Source organism: Mauremys mutica, chromosome 12 (assembly GCF_020497125.1).
Source record: "Mauremys mutica isolate MM-2020 ecotype Southern chromosome 12, ASM2049712v1, whole genome shotgun sequence".
Classification (NCBI taxonomy): Eukaryota; Metazoa; Chordata; order Testudines; family Geoemydidae; genus Mauremys; species Mauremys mutica.
The window spans coordinates 23,063,482-23,086,324 of NC_059083.1; the positions used below are offsets into that span (position 1 = coordinate 23,063,482).

General features: G+C 48.6%; 1 protein-coding gene across 1 annotated transcript; it reads right to left on the reverse strand.

The window, feature by feature from the left end:
* Positions 1-13,886: 13,886 nt before the first annotated feature.
* On the reverse strand, positions 13,887-18,226 carry LOC123346629. Its single transcript, XM_044984107.1, is given in 4 exon segments — positions 13,887-14,252; positions 15,079-16,232; positions 17,143-17,572; positions 17,636-18,226. Coding segments are annotated over 4 exon segments (2,541 nt in total).
* Between the last annotated feature and the right edge of the window lie 4,617 nt (positions 18,227-22,843).

The window sequence follows — 22,843 nt, forward strand, 5'->3', positions numbered from 1 at the left end:
AATTATTTGAGTTTGATTGAAGGCAGTGACAATGCATCTTTTGACAGGTGATGTGACCATCTGTGTTTTCATGGTTATAAAGCTTCAACTTTTTGAATCTCGGTGTCTGCTGACATTAAATCATTGTGGTCTGATGCGCTATGGACGTATCTCCCCATAATTTCCCACAACTGTGAAAACTGAAATTGAGAACAATTGGAAGGAAATGCTAAACCCAGAGTTTTGTGCAAGCGTGAAAATTTAACTAATTGAATATTGAAAAAATGCTTAAAACTAGCTGCAGTACTAGCTCTGTGTGTGTGTGTGTGTATGTATGTATATAATGAATTCTGCCAAGCCTGACTTCTTCCTTAGACACACAGACTCTGCTCCTTCAAGGGCACCGCGATAAGCAAATGCTCACCAGCCACAGGGCCCTGGGGGCGCATGTCACACAAACGTCTGCAGGCTGCAATGTTCCCGGGGGCTCCTCCCTGCCCAGCAGCAGCCGAGTCAGTCCCAGGAAGGGAAACACCCGGCGGCTGCTGCAGGAGCTGCCAAGGCAGAGCCTGGCCGGCCTCACGCGGCTTCTCTCCTGCAGCGAATGTTGCCTGTTCTGGGGCTGCCCCTGGGGGCGGGGCTTCCGCCTTTTTGATTGATTGGTTTTTAATTTCCTCCTGAGAGCGTGATTGGCTCCCGGTTACCCAATCGGCTTTTTTTTTTTAAAAAAAGCTTTAAAGGGGCGTTACTGCGCCTGCGCGATTTTTGGTTTGGCTTTACCGATGCCCCGGCTGTTGCGCCTGGCTCGGGTGCAGGGACGTTGACTTCTTCGTTTGAAGGTGTTGCCGGCACAAAGGCCTGAGGCGACAGCAACAGTGGTTCGTTGCCCGGTGTGCCTTGCTCCAATAGACACACCAAGGTGGAGAAGCAAACAAAGGTTTATTTGAGATTTCAAAGCACGGTACTTGGAGACTGACAAGTCTCAAATCAAGCACACTCGATACAAGCAGCTTTCTTTCTTTATACATGATTTCAGCTAAGCATCTCTATTATCCCCACTGCCCAGGCCCCCCTTTCCCCCCCTCTTCTTCCCTCCCTTTTAGTTCCCATATAGCAGATACATTATAAAGTAGCAATTATATTGAGCAGGTTAAATCATACTTGGCAACAAACATGTTATCTTGTTAGTAACTTTTTTCCGACCGGTTATTTTGTTTCACTCCCTTCAGCCAGGTGCAAGCAGGCTGTATAATTGCCTCCTGGTACTGATAACTAGTTGCCACACATTTCATTCTTTCCATCTGGCCTGTGGGGTTAATTAAAGTCTAAACATGGAAGCGGTTCGGGCAAGCAAGCCGGCCAAAGGCCTGATACAGGGAGGCCTTATTGGCACTGTCGTTTTCCACCCTTCTGTTACTACTGGGCCATGCCTGGTGCCACCAACAAGGGGGGGTTGCGATTTCCCCCCGTCCCCCTTCTGCACCCAACACCGCCATGTGGCTGCGCCTAGCTCGCTGTGGGGAGTTGTGGTTGGTGGGGAAGAAATAGCTGTAGCTGCAGCGGGGCAGCATCGATTTACCTGCCCCTACCCGGCTCGCCTGGCAGTTCCACTCCCCGGTGGGTGGGGGACCACACAGGCTGTGTGGGGGAGGGGCAGGTGGAGGCTACAGCAGGGTTTGGGGGAGTTGGATGGGTTGGCACAGTTGGTCTTGGGACGTGGGGGTGGCTCCACTGGGTTTATGGGGGTAGGGGACTGGCACCTACTGTCCGGTGCTAATTATTGGTCAGTCTTTGGGCACTGGGGTGCACCAGCTGGGGTGGGGTCTACTGGGGGTCTGGTCCAGTTGTGTAATGGCTCTGTGTGTGTTAGGTCAGTTCAGAGTGGGGATGCTTTATAAATATGGAAGCAGGAAATCTGTCCACCCACACCCCATAAAGAGTATTGTGCCCCTAGGAGAAGAGTTTGGTGTTTACTGGGATGTGTCACTCTCCAGCCTGTGCAGCTCCTGGCCACGGGTAACTGATTAAAGCCACCAGCTGCCCTATCCTGACCACAGAGAATGATGGAAGCTGTGGAACAGCAGGCAGCCTCTCCCCAGCCAAGGGAGAACCAGTAATAGAAACCATCCCACTCCAAGGCAAAAGGACAGCCCTGGAGGGAGAGCCTCTCCTAAATACAGAAACAAGGAGAAGCATTCAGGAAAGAGTCCTCCTCAGTCCAAGGCAAAGGGATGTGACAGCCCTGAGGGGGAGACCTCTCCATTCATGTCTCTGAATTTAATATTTCAGACTTGTAGAAATATTCACCAGAACCCACATGGTCAGAGTTAAGGGTGTTTCAATACTGGGCCATGAGAAGGTTTCTGTTTACGTGTGTGTGCGTGCGTGCGTCCGTCCCAGATCTGGTTAGGTGCCACTGGACTGTTGTCAGGGGAATCCAAGTATCTGAGCCCCAGGATCCCCAGAGTAGTCAAGACTCTGGCACTAGCACAGAGCCCATCCACTGCAACAATCTTGGAGTCCCTAAGCACATTCTTTGGGGACTCTCCCCCTATCTGAGGTGTGAACCCACTGCCTAACCCACAGTGCAGAGCTGACCCTCCCGACTCCCACATGCTTAAACACACCATCTCCCAGAACTCCACGCCAAGGTGAGAGCCTTCCTGTTTCAGATGAACTCTCTCTGGAGGCACACAGTAGTTGTGAAGCATCTCACGCAAGTCCAACACACCACTGCTCTTTCATTTAACCAGATAAAGTACAAGAGAGTTCAGATCACGTAGCACAAAATGACCAACCTAACTGCAGTGCCCCTCACTGGCTCACCCTTCCCTTGGGACTCCAGGGGCCATCTGGGCCTAGGAAAGCAGGCAGGGCCTCCAGCCTCATGAACCTGCTGCATGCTGGGGGACTTTGCTCTCTCCTTCTGAGTTGGAGACAAAGAGCGAGATCCATGAAGGGACTCAGGTATTACAAAGCTGAATGTCACCGGGTCTAAATTGCAGCTGCCTAGAAAGTCACTGGAACCACACCGTGAGCCACAAAGCCTGAGTTATGGGGAGATGTAAGTGCCTTAGAATGGGTTACACAGAAGCCAGCGTGCTGGACAGGGAGCTGCCTAAACCAGTCAGTGGGAGATGCTGAGCAGAGGGGAATTGTATAGGGAGTCTAGGCCCCTCACTCAGCTTTGTGGATTGCAGGGCTGTTCCTGTGACTCTCTAGAGCCCCCTGTCTCTTGATACATTTTGTTTGTGAGGTAAATGCCCCAAAATACAGAAAATTCAGAAGCCCTTTCTCTCAGGATCAAATTTGGAGCTGTTTGGGGAGTTTGAGGAAAGAGGGAGATGAGAAATTGGCATTTAACTACAGTGGGGAACAGGAAATCCCAGAAACTGCTGGTAGGTGCCATTGTTACTCACCAGTAAATCCGCACAGGGATGTTATCAATGCTCAGATCTCTGAGAGTAACAGGAGAGTAACAGCGAGTAACATGCTCCCCCGTGACAGACTATTTATTGTTGCCTCTGTGCAAAGCAATTTCTGTTCTGGCTTAACGGAAACTAAACAGGCAAAAGGAGAATGGAGGAAATTCTATTTACTTTTTGAATAATCCAAATTGTTTTCTTTAAAACATGAACAATTTGAACAATCTCTATTAGAAATCTCAATTCCTCTGCAGCTAAGGCCCTCCATAATTACAGCATGTTGACATTTTTCATACAGAAATGTCTCTCACCTGAAAGTGTGGCTTCAGCAAAATCAGGTTTCCCTAGAAATGTTGCTTTCTACGACAGTACGCTAGATTCAGATCAGGAGACTCAACGAGTAATTGCAAACAGTTGAATCATTTCAATTTCCATCTAATATGTCCATCCACATTTTCTGTTTCTACATTTCTGCAGGGAAACATTACAGAATATTTCATTCCGGGAAATGTCTTAACCCCTGGAGCTCAGCAGCAGCTCAATGTTAAGGGTGAAAGATCAAGCTACAACACATAATATGAAAATGTATTTCATGATGAAATAGAAAGATCTCCAAAAATATCATGTCCAAGAATAATCTAGAGATCATGCAACCACAAAACCACTTCAAGCCAGGGGGTGCTGCATCCCCAGTACCCCTCGTTCCAGCACTTAAAACTTATTTTTACAGGCTCTGTATCTGACTGAAAATAGTTCTTAGACCAAGAGTCCTGTGCAGTGTTTGAAACCCAAATATTGGAGCCTCAGGACATTGAAAGTGAAATGAATTAAAACTGTAGAACTGATTTTTTTTCAGTGTCTACACTTAGATAAATGGAGAGAGTAAAGCACAGCCAGCCTGCAAGAGCCGTGCTGCAGAACAGAAAACCTGGAATTGTTCCCTGCTAGGAAGAAACAAGCATGAGCTGCCACCGCTACAGATATTGCTTAAATTACACTAAACTTTCCAAATTTTTCCAACTCTCTAATTCTGTAGTGAAATGGCCACACTGGACACTGCCATTATTCTACCATTTAGTCCCCCTTGTCTGTGGGAGCCTTTCCTTTGCCAGCAATGGGCTTTGGGTCAGGTCCATCGGCTGTGACTCAGAAACACCAATTCCCCTGGGAATGTCTGGATGTTACCAAATCTCCCCACAGTGGGGCTACATTTTTCTTGTCTAGGACCTTTTCGCCAGATACCTTTTGAGGAGCTGCCCCCACTTAGCCTTTTGCAGCTTTCTGCTGTATCTTCTGTTCCAGCTGGTAAATATTCATATCTCCTGTTGTACTCACTGTTTAACAGTTGTGAGGGTGGCAGAGGCTCACAAAGTTGAGTGCAATCAGTGAATTTCACGGAGGTGATGTTTACTCTCTCAAATCCTTACAGCAACACACCATTGTTTGTATTCATTAGAACTATTTGTATAAACCCTTCAGGGAACATAAACCTAAGCCAATCTGAACAATTTGTATGATTTGGCTGCCAAAATTTGTTATCGATCTATATGCTGCTACCATCCATCATTTATACCCTAGATAGATAATGATTCTTTTTACGGATATAGACTGTAGTGTTAATAAAAACAAAGTTTAAATAAATAGATTGGGCTACTTTTGGGCTATGTTTGAAGTGACTGTGGATTATTGATGCAGTAAAAAATAGCCCTGGGAATCATAGTTAAAGCTGCCCCTTCCACTCCCCCCACCCGCCAAATCTGAAATGGCGCCCCTGGCCCCAGCTCTTGAAATCATATGAATACATGAGAATCTCATTTAAAAATAAGTTTCTTGCCAGAAAAGCTTGACACTTTGAAGAGTTACTTTCTCTTGGTTGAGTAGAAAAACTTGAGAATATGATGAGAGTGAAACCTCGTCACTCAGAAACAAAAAAGTTTTAGAAAAGATCTCATGATTCCTTCCACCAGTCTCATGAATGTTGAACACTTGGTGCTGTCAGTACTGCATGGCCATTGATCAGTTTATGTTTCCAGGCCTGGTATCTTCAGGTAAGACTCTAAGCTTCAGATCCTCCAAGGATGTAGACTGCTGTCAATGGGAGTTAGGAGCGTACAGACGTTGGAGGATCTGGGCCTAATGCTCTAAATATAAAAATGAACATTCTCCTTTATCTTTTTAGCTCATCCCCCACTGAGGGAGCTGGGAACACACAAACCAATGAAAAAATATTTCAACGGATAAGTGAAAATTACAGATATGCAAAGTAAGAACAAGGCTGCTTTAGAACTTATTCAAGTTTGATTTAAGGAGAGAGACTTTGTCTATTTTGAGAGGTGATCTTAGCCATCTGTGTTTTAATGGTTATAAAGCTTTAACATTTTGAATCTCAATGTGTACTGTCATTAAATAACTGTGGTCTGAACCACTATTGTCGTATCCCCACATAATTTCCCACAACTGTAAAAATGTAAGTTGATAAAAATTGGAAAGAAATGCTGAAACCCAGATTGTTGTGCAACTGAAACTTTATCTCAAGACATATGGAAAAAGTGCTTAAAAAGGAACATCAACATTTTCCAACAAAATTGATAGAAAGAATTCTGCCAAGTCTGAATATCACTCCTTAATCACACAGGCCCTCATCCTGCAAACTCATCATGACAGGGGATGCCCAACGTGAGAGGGGCCCAAGTGAAGCCCCACTGACCCCTCACACCAGCACAGGGGGCTTGTTGCAGGAGCAGAGCCATTCTTCACCAAAGCCTCCAGGCCTCTAATGTTACCAGTGGGCTGGTTCCTGCTCTGCAAACAGCCTGAGTCATTTCCAGGGAGGGAGACCCCCAACTGCTGCTGCAGGTGGTGGGGCATATTCCTGATCTCCAGAAAGTGAAACTTACCCTGTTCCACTGCCCAGAGGGAGCCATGGCTGCACAGAACCCCATGGAAAGTCTCCAGGAGGAAGCGACATGTCCCGTCTGTCTGGAGTATTTCACAGAACCTGTCACTCTGGAGAGTGGGCACAATTTCTGCTGAGCCTGCATCAACCAGTGCTGGGAGGGATCCGCTACAGCCGCCTCCTGCCCTCAGTGCAGAGAAACTGTGAACAGAGAAACCTCAGGCCCAACAGGCAACTGGCAAACATGGTAGAAATCACCAAGAGACTGAGTTTACAGGCAGCAAAGGGATTGGGAGCAGGCAGGGTGTGTGGGGAACACAAGGAGACTCTGGAACTGTCTGTGAAGAGGATCAAACCCCCATCTGTGTGGTGTGTGACAGACCCCGGGCTCACCGCGCTCACACAGTGGTTCCCATAGAGGAAGCTGCCCAGGAGTGCAAGGTAGGGAGTTGCTGTCAAGTTTAATGGGTAATAACTTAGCTTTGGATTTTAATTACAGGCTGATTTCACTGAAAGTTCCCTCTCATAGATGTAACTGCAGCATTCAGCTCTCTAAAGTCTTCACTGTTTGGGAGATGTTATAACAAAATAAATATTCTGGCAGTGTGGCAACGAAGGCAAAAAACTAAGTCTTCAAAGATATCTGATGTGGGAAACTTACCGGAGACGCTGAATGCTTTTCAAACCCAGCTTCCACTGGTGAAATAAGGGAACATTTTTTCTGAATGGAAGCTGTTAACACCAGTGACATTTAAATCACATGAACTGAGGACCAGTCATGAGAGTGCTGCCTTCAGATTGCAGGAGAGGAAGCTACGAGTTGAGGTTTGTACTGCTTTTGTTTTATAGAATTTATTATTACTTCTATTTGTATCACAACACCCTTTACAGACCACACATGAGATCTGAGCACTGCACAAAACCCAGCCAGGGGCAATCCCTGCCCTGAGCAGGTTACAGTCTAACTGGGGGGGGGCCGGAAACTGAGGCACAGTTACTTGCCCAGGACAGATGGGACTGGAATCCCAAACTCCCCAGACCCACTCCACTGTGCCAAGCATTACGCCATGCTGCCACCTCAACATCAACCTCCCTGAAGAAGTGTGTCCGTTAGGAGGGAGAGATGCCTTGGTAAAGGTCCCAGGCCCAGCAAGGAGAGGAAGTTTCCCACTGGGATTCTGAACTCCTGTGCTGTGGTGTGGGAAAAGAATGTGAAATGCTGAGATTGTTTAGACTTCCGGGACCAGCTGATTACGCTGGGAACTGTGTGTGAAAGATTGGCCTTGAGCCCGTTCTCATCGGCCACGACTACTGTAAACAGGCTGATAAGTCAGGCAGGTGTGTAGGATGATAATTACTCTATGGGGTCACAGCTGTGGCTGTGTGAATTTAATTAACCAATTAGCAATTGTCTGATTGCTTGCCATAATGGCATATAAGAGCATGCTGGAAAGGAATAAAGTACTCTCTCTCTGCTTATGATCACATGGGTTGTCAGACTCTGTCCATGCTCTCCTGCGATGCAACAAATGGTGACCCCGACGTGATTGAATAAGGACAGTGTCGGTGGCCTGAACTGAAAAGAAGAAAAGGAGGCGCACCTGAGTCTCAGTGTCGAGCGGCTAGGAGCCGCAGGGCGTCCGAAAAGAAGGGCGCACCTGAGCTCAGTGTCGAGCGGCGACCGCAGGGCGTCCGAAAAGAAGGGCGCACCTGAGTTCAGTGTTGAGCGGCTAGGAGCCGCAGGACGCCCGGAAAGAGGGGCGCACCTGAGCTCAGTGTCGAGCGGCAAGCCGCAGGGCGTCTGAAAAGGGAGGCACACCCGAATCCAGAGGTGAGCAGCTACCATGGGAACCGCTGTATCAGCGGAAGAAAGGACGGTGCATGGATATCTGATACGCATCGCGGAGCGGCAGGGAGAGAAGCTCCCCTCTGATACGTTATCCCGTCTGCTGCGGTGGGGACGGAGAAGGGGACTTTCTGTTCAACCAAGTACAATATTTGATAAAACTGTTTGGGAGCGACTAGGCTCTGAGCTTTGGAAGTCGGTGGCTCAGGGCGATAAGGAGGCCTTCTCCCTGAGTCCAGTATGGCATAAGGCGAAGGAGATAGTAGAAACTCTCGTGGCCGAGGCAGAAGTGCAGGCGGCCCTTTCTGAGCTCTGCCGCCCAACGCCCGGAATGCCTTCTGTGTTGCCGGTTGGAGACCCCTTCCCTATGGATGCAATGCAGAGTGGGGTAACTGAGACACCTGTGAAGACAGAGGTAGAAGATACTGTGTTTACCTTGGAATCAGAGCACACTGAAGCGGTTGCAGCTGAGGCCCCCATGCAGAATGATGTAGGAGATGCGCCATCTAACCTAGTATCAGAATGCCCAGGGGCAGTTGTAAATGGGGCCCCTCTACAGAGTGACATATGTCCTCAAGAACTGCCTGTGTGTGGAAAGGGAGACGAAGAGGAGCCTATGGAAGCAAAACAAACATTTCTACTGACTGCGACAAGTTCAAATGACAATCAGCAAGAGATTTTAGCTGTGCAGCTGGCAGATACTGGCTCACCCATTTTTAGTATTGAAAGCTCTGAGGCTCAAAAAGCATTTGTGCCTGTCACAGCTGCAGCAATTGAAGAACAAATCATTGCAGAAACTGTAACGCCTATGGAAACCTCGGCTGACACTTTGAAGCCTTTAGAAGCAGTGCCTGAAAAATTATTTCCTGAACTAGTCCAAGATATTACCACTGCTCATTTGGGATTTGAGGCTGCACACAGTAGGAGTGAAGAACCTGCAATTGTGTCAGTATCAGAGATGTCTGCTGCAATGGTGGATGGAATGACTGAAAGAGCAACAAGATGTACACAACCTGGGCCCCTGGAGGATAGTTACTTGTTTGCTATGCTAGGATTTTTTCTGTTTGATCCTCCCTGAATGATTTATTAATTAAGATAAAATTTTGCTTTGCCTGGACCTATGATTCTTACTGCAAAAGACCCCTTCACATCAGGAGAATTTTCCTACTGATGATTGGCTTACTTAATTTTTTTTTTATTATTTAGCTCCATTGTGTTATTGGAATTTTTTTTTGTTTGTGTTTTGATAATTTCCCCCGTAAAAGCTGAACCATGACGGTGGTGGAAAAGAAGAAAAAACACTCACGTTGTTGATATTGCCAAAGTCCAGAAATTCCTGACTAAAAAGACATTGAGAACTGACCCTGGTGAAGAAACAAAGAATTGTACACTGGCAGGAAGCAATTTGGGACTCCTGCTGAGAAATGTGATGTTGATTGGATTTTGGGATTTATTTTACAGGCTGCGCCCTGTGTTTTGGGTAAATTTTTAGCATATATTGCCCTCCCTAATTGGATTGTAATGATATTACCCCCCCATTACTACCCCAGTTTTTTAGAGTTTAATTGTTTGTTGTTTTTAAAGTTTGAGAAAACTCAGCCAAAAGGTTTGTTGAGTATTCTCAAGGGGGGAGTTGTGGGTTATTTAGGCATAAATTTAGGTAATTTGGGAGGATGGCTTTGAATTTATGTGATCCAAAGCACCTTTATGTAAAGTGCTTTTGTTAGCCTTATTAGATTTTTGTAGATTTTGTGTTATGTGCTGATTATTGGTTGTTGTAGATTGCTTAATACTAGATGTAGCCTATTTTTAAAATAGATAGGCTGAATGCAGATGTTGTAATTAAAGTTATATGCATAAGAATGTAGCCCCCATGGTGGGAAAGTACAGATAATTGCTCGCAGTAGAGACTAGAAGGGTGGGGGCTAGTTAAGAAGTACACCCTCCTAGGTAAATTGATAGTGGAATAAGTTGGTGTTCATGTAAGGAATGGTTTAGCTAGAGGAAAAAAAGATTGGGCCCAAGCAGGCAGGCAACAGATAGGGACCTTGGAGAGGAAAAAAGGATCGGGCCCAAGCGGCCAGGCTACAGACACAAGCTTGGAAATTTTAAATATTCAGGGGGATACTTGGAATGGTGATTTGGATTAGTAAATTGCTGGGGAAAACAATTGTTGAACTTTGTAAAAGTGCTTTTTAAGGAAAGTGAAAAGTTAATTCTGTGGTTGCTAAGGGGAACAGCAGCTGAATTTTGTAAATATGCCAAAAGGGAAAGTTTTTGGTGTTTTTGAAATGTTTGTAAATGAATTTAGGCAAGAAATTAGTTTGCAATTGTTTGGCTATGAATAATTTTGTTGCATTAGCGGCAGAATGTATATAGTGCTATGTAATTGAGCTTGTAGTAGGTTTTATAGGCATGTATGTGGTAAGCAATTTTGAGCTGTGCCTAGCTTTGTATTTAGAAGCACGTTGGGAAGCCATTGCATATGTAAATGCTTTTATTGATGCATGCTTGATTTATAGAGGTATTTGTATGCTTTTAGTAATTATTGATTGCCCAGTAGGGGTAGATTTGTTTTTTGTTTTTTAGATAATTGAGGAATATGGATGCCAAATGTACTGTATTTGATATACCATGCATTTATTTATAGAGTCAAATTTGTGTTATGTGTTTCATGTTTTGTTTTGTGGTGTTTGTTTGTTTGTTTTCTGGCCAGAATGATTGTTGCGTTGTTAAGATTTTTATGTGGTTTATGTTGTGTTTTTTCTAGGACCCCCCCTCCCTCAGTGTCAGTTTGATCGCCTGACATCTGAGGGATGATTTGGTAATAGAAGTTTGCCACAAGTTGGTGTGCTATAGAGAAGGGGGGAATCCTGTAGAATTTACACTATTTATTTGTTGTGCTTTGTTTTTGTTTGGTGTTGTTGGGGTTATATGTTAAGGATTGCATGGTTATATAGGTTGGCTTTATAAAGTTTTAATTTTGGCTTGTGATAGATTGTGGTGTTATGTTGTTATGAGTTGGAAATGTTTTGCTCCTGTTTTTATCCTTTTCTCTTTCCCTCTTCTTTTGATTTTGAAGAGAGGGGGGAGGTGTGGTGTGGGAAAAGAATGTGAAATGCTGAGATTGTTTAGACTTCCGGGACCAGCTGATTACGCTGGGAACTGTGTGTGAAAGATTGGCCTTGAGCCCGTTCTCATCGGCCACGACTACTGTAAACAGGCTGATAAGTCAGGCAGGTGTGTAGGATGATAATTACTCTATGGGGTCACAGCTGTGGCTGTGTGAATTTAATTAACCAATTAGCAATTGTCTGATTGCTTGCCATAATGGCATATAAGAGCATGCTGGAAAGGAATAAAGTACTCTCTCTCTGCTTATGATCACATGGGTTGTCAGACTCTGTCCATGCTCTCCTGCGATGCAACACTGTGCTGCTCCACGAGGGGTTAAACTCAGCTGCCGCCGCTCTGCACTAAAGGAGATCACGGGGCTAAACGCTGTGTGGGACCCTGAGCACCTTGAGTCCGCACACAACAGGGCTCTAGGCAGCTCAGGTCCATGCCTGTTAGCCAAATAGGCTCGTTCCCCCTGGAGCTTTTCCAATTACCCCAAGGAGGCACGGAAAGACAGGGGGACGGTTACCAGATTCTTTATTCAATCAGCTGAGTGGGTGTCCTTCTCGGCTCGTGCCTGAGAAGGAGCACACTATACAGGCACAAAGCATGTCCTTTTATACCCATGAACAAACAACTTAGCGCGTCAAATTCTGCTAACCTATGCATTCTTTACATTTGTGTCTGGTAAAAATTAGGGACCAACTGTTCGCCTCCCCCCTTTCCCCCACATTCCTTCTTTATGGTTCCCCTCTCTTCACATCCTCTCCCATGGGCAGGCACATCTGTTTAACTCATTCCCTTTTTAGGTATACATCATATATATATCCTGTGTCCATGTAACTTTAGACATGGATAGCAACTAGAAAAACAGGCAGTGGGACTGACAAATGTATGAGCACATATTTGACCTAAGCATATATTTGGCCCCTTTGTCTAACAATTCCCCCCTAAAAAGCAATTTGAGAGCCTTATGGCCCCCAGTCTTCAGCCTTTACTGGCTGATACATAGCCATCATTTGTTGATGAATCACTCGGTTTGCTATCCGTCGGACCAGGGTAACTACACAGGGAGCGAAGCAAGCTAGGGTTAATAGGGTTGTGATAAAGAGTACAAAGAGAAGAAAGCCTTCTCGGAGCCATCCGAGTTGGGGCAACCAGGACGTGAACCAATCCATACTCCACCCACCCCAGGTTTGGACCGGGACATGGGCTAATTTCCTCATTTCTTTTGTTATCTGTTTTACCGCTTTTCCATTATCATCTATTTGTAAACAGCAATTAGACTCATTTAATTTTGCACAGATTCCCCCTTCCTCTGCCAACAAATAATCAAGAACTAGATGGTGCTGATAAATCACATTCCTCATCTGAGTGGACTGATCGGCTAAAAGATCAAGAGCCGCAGCCGTTTGATTAGTTATTATTTCCAAAATGGCTTGCAGCCTAATTATCCGATTTAAGTTGTAAATGGGCTCCCTTGCCCCTGCGATCCACTCATTTGGATTCCATGTAGCTGGTCCATAATGTTTTATAATTCTCTCAGGGGGCCATTCTTGAGTTCCCCACGTTTGGGAGCTTCCAGCGGTTAGTGAGGAATCCACAGACCGCCTCTCCCTAATCAGATCATCATATACCTTAATTCCTAACTTGTTTCCCTGAATTTGGGGTAGTAGAAAGAACAAGGGCCTGATGTATCCAACATAACATATTCCTGACCAATTTGGAGGCAATCTTCGATAAGCGTATTGCCCACATATCCAGTAATGGCCTTTTAGGGCCCATTTTCCTTTTGCAAAGGGGCCCTCCCAGGTCTCGGGGTAGTCTTCGGGGCCCGGCTCTTCATAATATAAAGAGTTACCCATTTCTAGGGGACCCCCTAGGACGATGGACGTACCGTCGGGATTACAATAGTCACATTTCCACGCCTCAGCCCCTTCCCTCCAAGCACAATTACAGCCGAATTTAGGGCTATTGGTCGTAGACCAGAAATGGTTAAAATGGGTTACCCGAGTTCCGTTAAGGTGCTGCCATGCCCACTGATACCAACGTACCACATGGTCCTTACTGATGGTATTATCGCGCTGGCAGCTTATAAAGAGGGAATCAAAGAAATGATCCCCTGCTACTGCCTTACAACCCTCGCTGCGATGATGTTGGAAAGAACACTGTACCCAGCTATGATTAGTGAGTTTCACGTGGGTGTGATTCCATCGTCCTTGATATTTAGAACAATCATACGTATGGCAACTAGGGTGATCGTAGCAGTCATATCCTAGAGATAGGGTCCATTCACATCGGCTTTCTCCCACATACGCCCCCTCTTGTCGCGTCCGATTGAGACAAAGGATCCCTACCCCGGATGAATAGAGTCGCCAAGGCTCACTGTCCTCGGTCCAGCTTCCTGTTCCTTGGTGGACCACACTTAAATTACTGATCCACCATTTAGCTGGCACCGGCTGGGCTACCCAGGGCCATTCATTCCAATCCCCTGGGCCCCCACATACCCAGCAACTACTAAGATTAAAGGAATTAGCTATTGTTTCCCCTAGTTGTACAAACCTATTTTCCCAACCATAGTAGCAGTGTGAATACATAAGCAACAGTATCAGTAATAAGGTCATTATCGTTTTTTCTTAAACAGTCCTTTCAGTCCGTCAAGTCCTTGATATTCCCAGACGGTGTCTTCGCCCGTGCCACCCCGGGCCTCCGGAGCCGGGGTGGACAGAGGGCTGATGTCCTCTTCTGTTGAGTCGGCTTCCAGGTTCGGGGTCAGGAACCGCTTAACCCGTGTGTGGTGTGTCCATTTGTCACTCCCGAGAATTTTAACCGCAGCCTGGCTGATGAGCGAAACAGTGTGTGGACTGTCCCACCTCGGCGTCAGGGGGTCGCACTTCCACTTTTTGATAAGGACCTGGTCACCGATCCGGAAGGGATGCACGGTCTGGTCCAAGGGAAGGGCCTGGAAAGGCGCCGCGTATCGATGCAGCTGTAACAAAACAGATTGCAACTCGGAAACCTGTTTCCATAGTAAGTCATTTCCCACTTCCCAGGTTACATCCTCCCGGAACCCTGGGATAAGTATTCGGGGAGGAAACCCAAAGACCAGCTCAAAGGGTGAAAGTTTAAGACCCTTTCGTGGGGCCCTTCGAACGCGGGTGAGGGCGAGTGGCAAAGCGTCGAGCCACTTTAAGTTAGACTCTGTGCATATTTTAGTAAGAGTATCTTTGAGAGTTCTATTCATCCTTTCCACTTGACCCGAGCTCTGAGGCCTCCAGGGTGTATGTAGTTTCCATTGTATGCCGAGAGCCTGGGACACCTGCTGGACCACTTGTGAAACAAAGTGGCTTCCCCTGTCAGACTCAATTACCTCGGGGAGATGGAAACGAGGAAGTATCTCTTGTATCAGGGCTTTGGTGACAGCTCGGGCCTGACAATGCCGGCTGGGGTAACATTCCACCCATCCGGTAAGTTGATCAACAAATACAAGCAGGGTATTTATAGCCCCTGCAAGGGGGCACCTCAGCGAAATCAACCTGCCACCTTTGAAAAGGGAACATAGCCCATGGTCGGCCTCCCATCGGGGCAGGAGGGCCACATCCCTTCTGGTTAGTTTGTTGACAGACGGCACAGTTATTAACAATTCTCTGGGCCTCCATGTGCATACCCAGCCCCTTAAGGGATCTGGCAACCAAATCAACCATTGCCCCAGACCCTATATGTCCCTCTCTATGCAAGAGCTGGAAGATTTCCTGGAGTACTGGCCTGGGGACAAAAACCTCTCCCCCAGGTAGTCTCCACCATCCAGAGGAAACCTGCCGGCCTCCCGCAGCCTGGGCTTGACCTATCTCCTCGGCTGTGTATTGGGGAGGAGGGGTTTTAGCCTCAGTGTCCTGAACCATGAGAAGCCATAAGGCCCCATCTCGGGCGGCCTCCTTCGCGGCCTGATCAGCCAGCTGATTATACCTCCGCTGTTCGGCCTCGGGGGCTTTCCCATGGGCACGCACATGTATCACGGCAACCCGGAGAGGGAGCATTAGGGCCTCGAGCAACATTTTAATGAGGCTCCCATGTGCAATCTTTTGGCCTGAGGCCGTAATGAATCCTCTTTCTCTCCACAGGGTCCCGTGTGCATGTACCACCATGTAAGCATACCGACTGTCAGTATATAAATTAAGGGTTTTCCCGGCTCCCAAGCGGAGAGCCTCAATGAGAGCCACTAGTTCCGCTGCCTGAGCAGATAAGTTGGGGCTGAGTTTAAATTTATGTATCCCTTTATCCTTAATCACCACCGCCGCCCCAGTAAATCGCTTGCCATTTACCACATAGCTAGACCCATCAACATATCCCTCAACATCAGGGTTGGGCCAAGGCAGGTCTGAAAGATCAGATCGGGGTTTGGTTTCTTGTTGCAAGACTTCAATACAGTCATGAATAGGACCGACCTCAGAGGAGGCCTGGGGATCGGGCAGTAGGGTGGCTGGGTTAAGAGAACTAACTGTCTTAAAGGTCAGATTGGGGGCCAACAAGAGCCCCACTTCGTATCTAGTATGTCGACTGGGATTTAGGTGTTTTTCCCCAGCACCTGTTCCCAGTATCTGAGGCACCCCGTGGGGGACCACAACTTCAGTATCTCCACCCAGGGTTAATTTTTCGGCTTCCTGAACGAGGAAGGCGGTCGCTGCTACGGCCCGTAAACAGGCAGGCCATCCCTTGGCGACGGGGTCCAAGACTTTTGAATAATATCCGATGGGTCGCCAGGTTGGTCCTGACCTCTGGCACAGGACTCCAGCTGCCACCCCTCCCCTTTCATGAACGTATAGGGTGAATGGCTTTCGGGAATCTGGGAGGGCTAGAGCAGGAGGCTGAACCAAGGCTTCTTTAAGCTCTCGAAATGCTTTTTCCATTTCCTTGGTCCATACCCAGTGAAGCAAACCTTCCTTAGTCAGGGACTCATATAATGGTCTGGCTTTTCCCCCATAGTCAGGGATCCAAAGCCGACAAAAGCCAGTCAGTCCCAGAAATGCCCTTAATTCTCATGGATTCCGGGGCTGAGGGCTATCAAGTATAACCTGGATCCGTTCTTTACCCAAACTACGGCTCCCTTGGCAGAGGTGGTACCCAAGGAAGGTGACCTGCTGCTTAACTAATTGAGCTTTCTCCTTTGAAACTTTATATCCTTGTTCCCCAAGGTAATTAAGGAGCTCTATAGTGTGTTCCTTGCAGGCTGCCCCTGTCTCAGCACTTAAGAGCAGATCATCACAATACTGCACTATGTTACATGCAGGGTGGTTAGCTAGGAATGGGGCCAGGTCCCTTTTTAGCTGGCTGCCAAAAATCTCAGGCGCACAGGTAAGCCCCTGTGGGACAATGGTCCAGAGATATTGGGCCTTGTAGTGGGTGTCCGGATCCTCCCATTCAAAGGCAAACAACTTTTGAGATTCTAAATCAAGGGGAATGGAAAAGAAGGCGTCTTTTAAATCTATGACCGAGAACCAGCCGTGGTTTTTAGGTACTTGGCCTAAAATCGTATGGGGATTTGGAACGACTGGGTAGGGGGCTTCTATTAGCTTGTTAATCTGTCTCAGGTCCTGGACCAATCGATACTGTCCATTAGGCTTAGGCACTCCCATTATCGGAGTATTGTATGGGGATGTGCCTTCCCTTAGCCACCCACACTGCAGGAACTTTTGAATCAGAAGTTTCAGCCCGATCCGAGTGGTTAACTTAAGGGGGTATTGTCGAATTCGGGCCGGGCTGCTTCCCTCCTTAAGGGAGATATGCACCGGTGCAGCGTTTTTAGCTCGGGCAGTTCCTCCCGCCCTCCGCCCAAACCTCAGAGTTAACCCCCGGCAGCTGGCTCTCGCCACTCTCCTGACATTCCGAGGAGTGATTTCTAGCACTTATGAGAGCCATCTGGTAATTAGAGGTTTGTTGTTTCGGGATCCTGACTTCCATTTTCCCATCCTCGAACGAGATCTCCGCCTGCAATTTAGTGAGGATGTCTCGTCCGAGTAGTGCTATGGGACAAGAGGGACTGCAAATGAACTGGTGAGAGATCTGTTGGTCCCCGACTTTTACTAGGAGAGGGAGAGTTTTCTCCAAAGCGGTAGTCTGTCCCTCAATCCCTTGAACAATGGCACGTCCCTGAGCTCTACCCCGGGGAGCCTTATTGAGGGGGAGTAGACTAAGGGTAGCCCCAGTATCGATTAGGGCTTCAATTGGGCGGCCCTCCACTTTAATTTTTACCGTGGGATCCAAGCTGGCAGCCTGTGCTGCCAGGAGGGGCCGCTGGGTCCCCCGGCCCCCCTATGGGGAAGATCCCTCCCCCGAAAGTCCTGTACTGCTGTAGTAAATGGGAGAGGGCAAAACTCTATCCTTGTATTCTCTTCCCTGTCGCCGGGGGCATTCGTTTTTCCAGTGTCCCTCCTCCTTACAGATAGCACATTGATTTCGACCTAAACGGGGACCCTTTCCCTTGCCCTTACTCGGTGGCCCCGATCGTCCTTTAGCCTTGCCCCCCTTCTCCTCATTTCCCTCCCTTAGGGCCAGTGCCAAAACGCGGGCCTTTTTCTTTCATTCCTCATCGTCTCTGCGATCATAAACCTTCATTGCAATTTCTAAAAGCTCCTCTATATTTTTACCCAATGCTCCTTCCAATTTTTGCAGCTTTTTCCTGATGTCCTCATAAGATTGTCCAATGAAGAGGGGAATCAATACCCGCTTTCCATTGGCATCTTCCGGATCAAGGTCTGTGTACCTCTTACAAGTGTTACACAGGCGTTCATAAAAGGCAGCTGGATTTTCACTCTTTTCCTGTCGAATATTATACAGCTTAGCCCAATTTGGTGTTTTTCTAATACAGCGCCTCATCCCCTCTACTATAGCTACAGCATAGTCGCGATGCTTCCCTCGACCCCCATCATCTTCATGCTTCCATTCGGGCATAGTCTCGGGGAGCATTGCGGCTATTTCAGCCGAGCTCTTTTCCCTGGCTTTAAGCCCCTCACGGGCTTTTGAGAGGACCAAACGCCTTTCCTCAGCAGTGAGCAGGGTATTTAGAGCGACTCTCATATCGCCCCAGGTAGGATTGTGGGCCGAGATCAAGGTTTCGAATACTGCCATTAGCGGGGCGGGATCCTCCGAAAACGGGGGATTCTGGTGCTTCCAATTATATAAATCACTGCTAGTGAAGGGGACATAAAGCATAGTGAGTTGACCGTTTGAGGTTAAAGCCTCCCTTAATGGCATCGTGTACGCCGTGTTACCCTCACTGTCTGGGGAGCGAGTAAGGGTTAATTGAGTGTCCCCAGGTGTGTAATTGGGTGCCATTTTCCACACCCTCCTTTTGGGAGTCATTGTGGGACTCGGGTGGATCGTCACCTTGCTCCTAGTGTTATCAGACACCCAGGGGCCTGAGGAAGTCGGAGGGGGCTTCTGCTTGGAGGAGCCTGGGACGTCTGGCTCATCTCCTTGTTTGATAGTTAAGGTATCACCCTCAGAGGGAGGGGGGTCATTTATCGGGGCTGCCAGGACCGGGATGCCAGGATACAGAGGGGGAGGAGGCATAGGATCAGGGGCAGAAGGAATTATAGTTGGTGGACAAGATTTCTTAACAGGGGGACCGGGCTTTTTAACGGGGGCATGGGCCATCAGAGTTTTAAGAGTTCGTGTTTTACATTTTTGCAACCAAGGGGGGGGGTTGGCCACGAGGTCTTGCCAAATATCTATATAAGGATATTGATCCCAATTGCCTTTTCGGGTTACAGTGCTATGCACAGCTTGTAAGATTTCTGGTTTGAGTGTCCCCCCCTCGGGCCATTCCACCCCGAGTGTTACCCATTCCAGAGTACAGAACTTTATAAGACTGTCCTTACATAACACAATGCCATAATCAGCCTGGCGTCTAAACGCTTTCCAATTATTCAACATACACCCTAGGGGTGTCCCAGGAAAGGTGCTTTGAGAGGACCCCATTATATTTTGACCTGATCTTTTGAGGAGAGGGAAAGAAAAGAAAAAGTATCATTCATTCAGGTTTCCACTGGGTCACGAGGTTTGGCTGACCCCCTTTGCGATCAAGATTTTCCGGTCATCGAGTTTCCCCTCGCAGAAATCTTGGGGCGGCTAGGATCAGCTTAAGTCCCAGACCTCAGCGGCATTCACTCCTTTCATACACAGGTTTCCTAATGGTCTGCTCGAGTGATTATAACTTCGGTCTCCAATATAACATTAATAGAAAGAACAAGAATACTGTCGTTAAAAACAGGATCAACCCCTGGGGTTGTTCTAAGTCCCAGTAATTGTCCAGAACAGCCCACGGGCTGGTGGAGTTAGTCATTGGCAAGTAATTACTTAACAAGGAACATTACACATTTGACATAACACATAGCATACTGCAGTCCACTATCCCATGCACGTACTGCCTAGAGGGTTCCCGTGTCCAACCTACACTGCAGGGGCGCTCCTGTTAGGCATTATACCTCAAACCCGACAGGCAAACGCACTTACCGCCTGGAGTGGCCGCGTCCGGCAGTTGGACTCCCCTCTGCTTCGTCCGCCCTGCTTCCGTGGCCTGTGGAGTTCTCTATAGAGGGGGCGCAGCCATCCCGGCCGATTGAGGCGACCTGGAGCTCGAGCAAACCACAGCCCGAGGTGGCCACTCTCCTGGGTCGTCCTCGGCCGCCAGTCAAGCGCCCCCTACAGGGAGAGAAGTCCCAGCGGAGTCACCATTTGTTAGCCAAATAAGCTCGTTCCCCCTGGAGCTTTTCCAATTACCCCAAGGAGGCACGGAAAGACAGGGGGACGGTTACCAGATTCTTTATTCAATCAGCTGAGTGGGTGTCCTTCTCGGCTTGTGCCTGAGAAGGAGCACACTATACAGGCACAAAGCATGTCCTTTTATACCCATGAACAAACAACTTAGCGCGTCAAATTCTGCTAACCTATGCATTCTTTACATTTGTGTCTGGTAAAAATTAGGGACCAACTGTTCGCCTCCCCCCTTTCCCCCACATTCCTTCTTTATGGTTCCCCTCTCTTCACATCCTCTCCCATGGGCAGGCACATCTGTTTAACTCATTCCCTTTTTAGGTATACATCATATATATATCCTGTGTCCATGTAACTTTAGACATGGATAGCAACTAGAAAAACAGGCAGTGGGATTGACAAATGTATGAGCACATATTTGACCTAAGCATATATCTGGCCCCTTTGTCTAACATGCCAAGACTAGATTGTAGCCAAACTAACCCCAGGCTGGAGCTGACTGGTGTCGATCTGACCTGTTCTGTTGTGTACGTGGGCAAGGACCAACTAGAGCGGTTCCGTTAGTCCCACCAGGCAGCCTTTGAAATCTCCCAGCTAGAGAGCTGCAGGGCATGTACGCCAGAACCATGTAGCCTCCACAGCTGCAGGTGGGGTCAGTGGAGCTGCAGGTGCCCAACCCCTCTGAGAACCAGGCCCCAGGTACCTAAAGGTTGGCACCCAAAATCTAGACCCTAAATTAAAGGGCATTTGTTAAAGCTGGATCCAGTCCATCACTGGGCTCTGGTCCTGTATGCAGCTCGTCTGGGCACATGGGTTGCAGGGAAGGAGAAAGCCCCTCCCCCACGGTCAGGGATCCCTCCAGCACAGGGGCCTCTTGTGCCTCCTCCCCAGCAGCTGCAGGCACAAGGCGTGTTCCTGAGAGGGCTGGGAATGGGGTGGGGTTGGTGAGAGTGGGTGGAAGAGGGAGTGGGGTGGACAAGGGACAGAGGGACGTAGGCAGTGTAAAGCCTTGCGTGGCTTTACTTACTATTTTTGTAATTCTAGATGATTATTTCCATAGGCAGGGTTTTAAGAGATGAGGCCCCCTGCTTGCACCCCTCCTGCACCCCAACCCCCTGTCCTGAGCCCCTTCCTGCACACCGCACCCCCTCACACACACCAAGCTTTATGATGTTCGCCTTTAAAAAAATAAATAAAATTCCCGGGGTGCACACCCGAATGGAATGTGCTGCGCACGCCTGTGAGTGTGATCCTGCAGCGCCAGGAGACACAGACAGGAGGGAGCAGAAGCAACAGGCTGCCGGCTGAGCAGCTTCCAAGCCACAGGGGGCTGCTCTGCCTTTGCTGCTGGCTCCAGCAGGGCTCCCGAAGCAAGCTCACTCCCCACCCCACTCAGCCCGGCCCCTGCCTGACCAGTAGGGCCTAAAAAATAGGAGGGCCTAAGGCTAAAGCCACATTAGCCTAATGGGTAATCGGGCCCTGCCTGGAGACCTGGAGCAGGAGACAGTGTCTGCCCAGCCCAGGAAGAGCCATTAATAGAACCCGCTGTACCCGAAGACAAAGGGAGCAGGAGGTGGCAGCGCTGGAGGGAGAGACTCCCCCTAATCCAGGTACAGGAAAGAGCCCCCCTCAGCACAAGGCAAAGGGATGTGGCAGCCCTGAGGGGGAAACCGCTCCATTCATGTCTCTGAATTTAATATTTCAGACATGTAGAAATAGTCACCAGAACTCAGCTGGTCAGAGTTAAGGGTGTTTGGATGCTGGGCAGTGACAGTTTCGGGGGGAGGGGGGTGCGTCCGTCTGTCACAGACCCGGTTAGGTGCCACCGGACTGCAGTAAGGGGAACCCAAGCAACTGGGCCCCAGGATCCTCTGATAATTCAAGCCTCTGGGACTGGAACAGAGCCCATCCACTGCTCCAGTCTTGGGGTCCCTGGGCACATTCTTGGGGGGCTCTCTAGCCCCCTATCTGAGGCGTGAAACCCGCTGCCTAACCCATAGTGCAGAGCTGACCCTCCAGACTCCCCCATGCCTGAATGCACCGTCTCCCAGAACTCCATGCCAAGGTGAGAGCCTACTGGTTTCAGCTGAATTCTCTCCGGGGGCACATTGTGACCATTTAACACATGGAGAGACTCTCTGCACACATCCAACATTATTGCTCTTTCACTTAACCAGCTAAAACACAAGAGAGTTCCAGGGCTCTAACACTTCTGCCGCCCCAAGGAAAAAAAAAGAGCGGCGCCCGACCCCTCGCCGAGCGCCGCGTCGCACCGCCCATGTCCTCGCCCCCCCAAGCGCCATGTCGCACAACCCAAGTCCCCACCCCCCTGAGCGCCACGTCGCGCCGCCCAAGTCCCCTCCCCCTCCCCAGCACTGCCCAAGTCCCCACCCCCCCGACCATCACGTTGCGCCGCCCAAGTTCCCACCCCCCTCAGCGCCGCCTGTCCAAACCAAAAACAAAAAAACCAAACCCCGATCGCCGCCCCCTCCCAAGGTGCCGCCCCAAGCACGTGCTTGGTAGGCTGGTGCCTGAAGCTGGCCCTGGCTGCTAAGGTCTGCACTGGCCCTTGCAGTCACTGAGTAGGGGGCCTACTGAACCACCCCTCTCTCTGCCTCAGTTTTCCCATCTATACAATGCCTGTGTGTCTCTTCGCATTACAGTCTATGGAGGACGAGGGCCTCACGGTGCTGAGCTCTGAGCAGATGCTGAGCAAGTAGACCCAGAAAGCTTATGAGTCAGTGTCCTGATCCTGAAAAGTCTGTTTACTGAGAAAGGGGCAGAGCACAAAAATGCCACCCCAGCTGT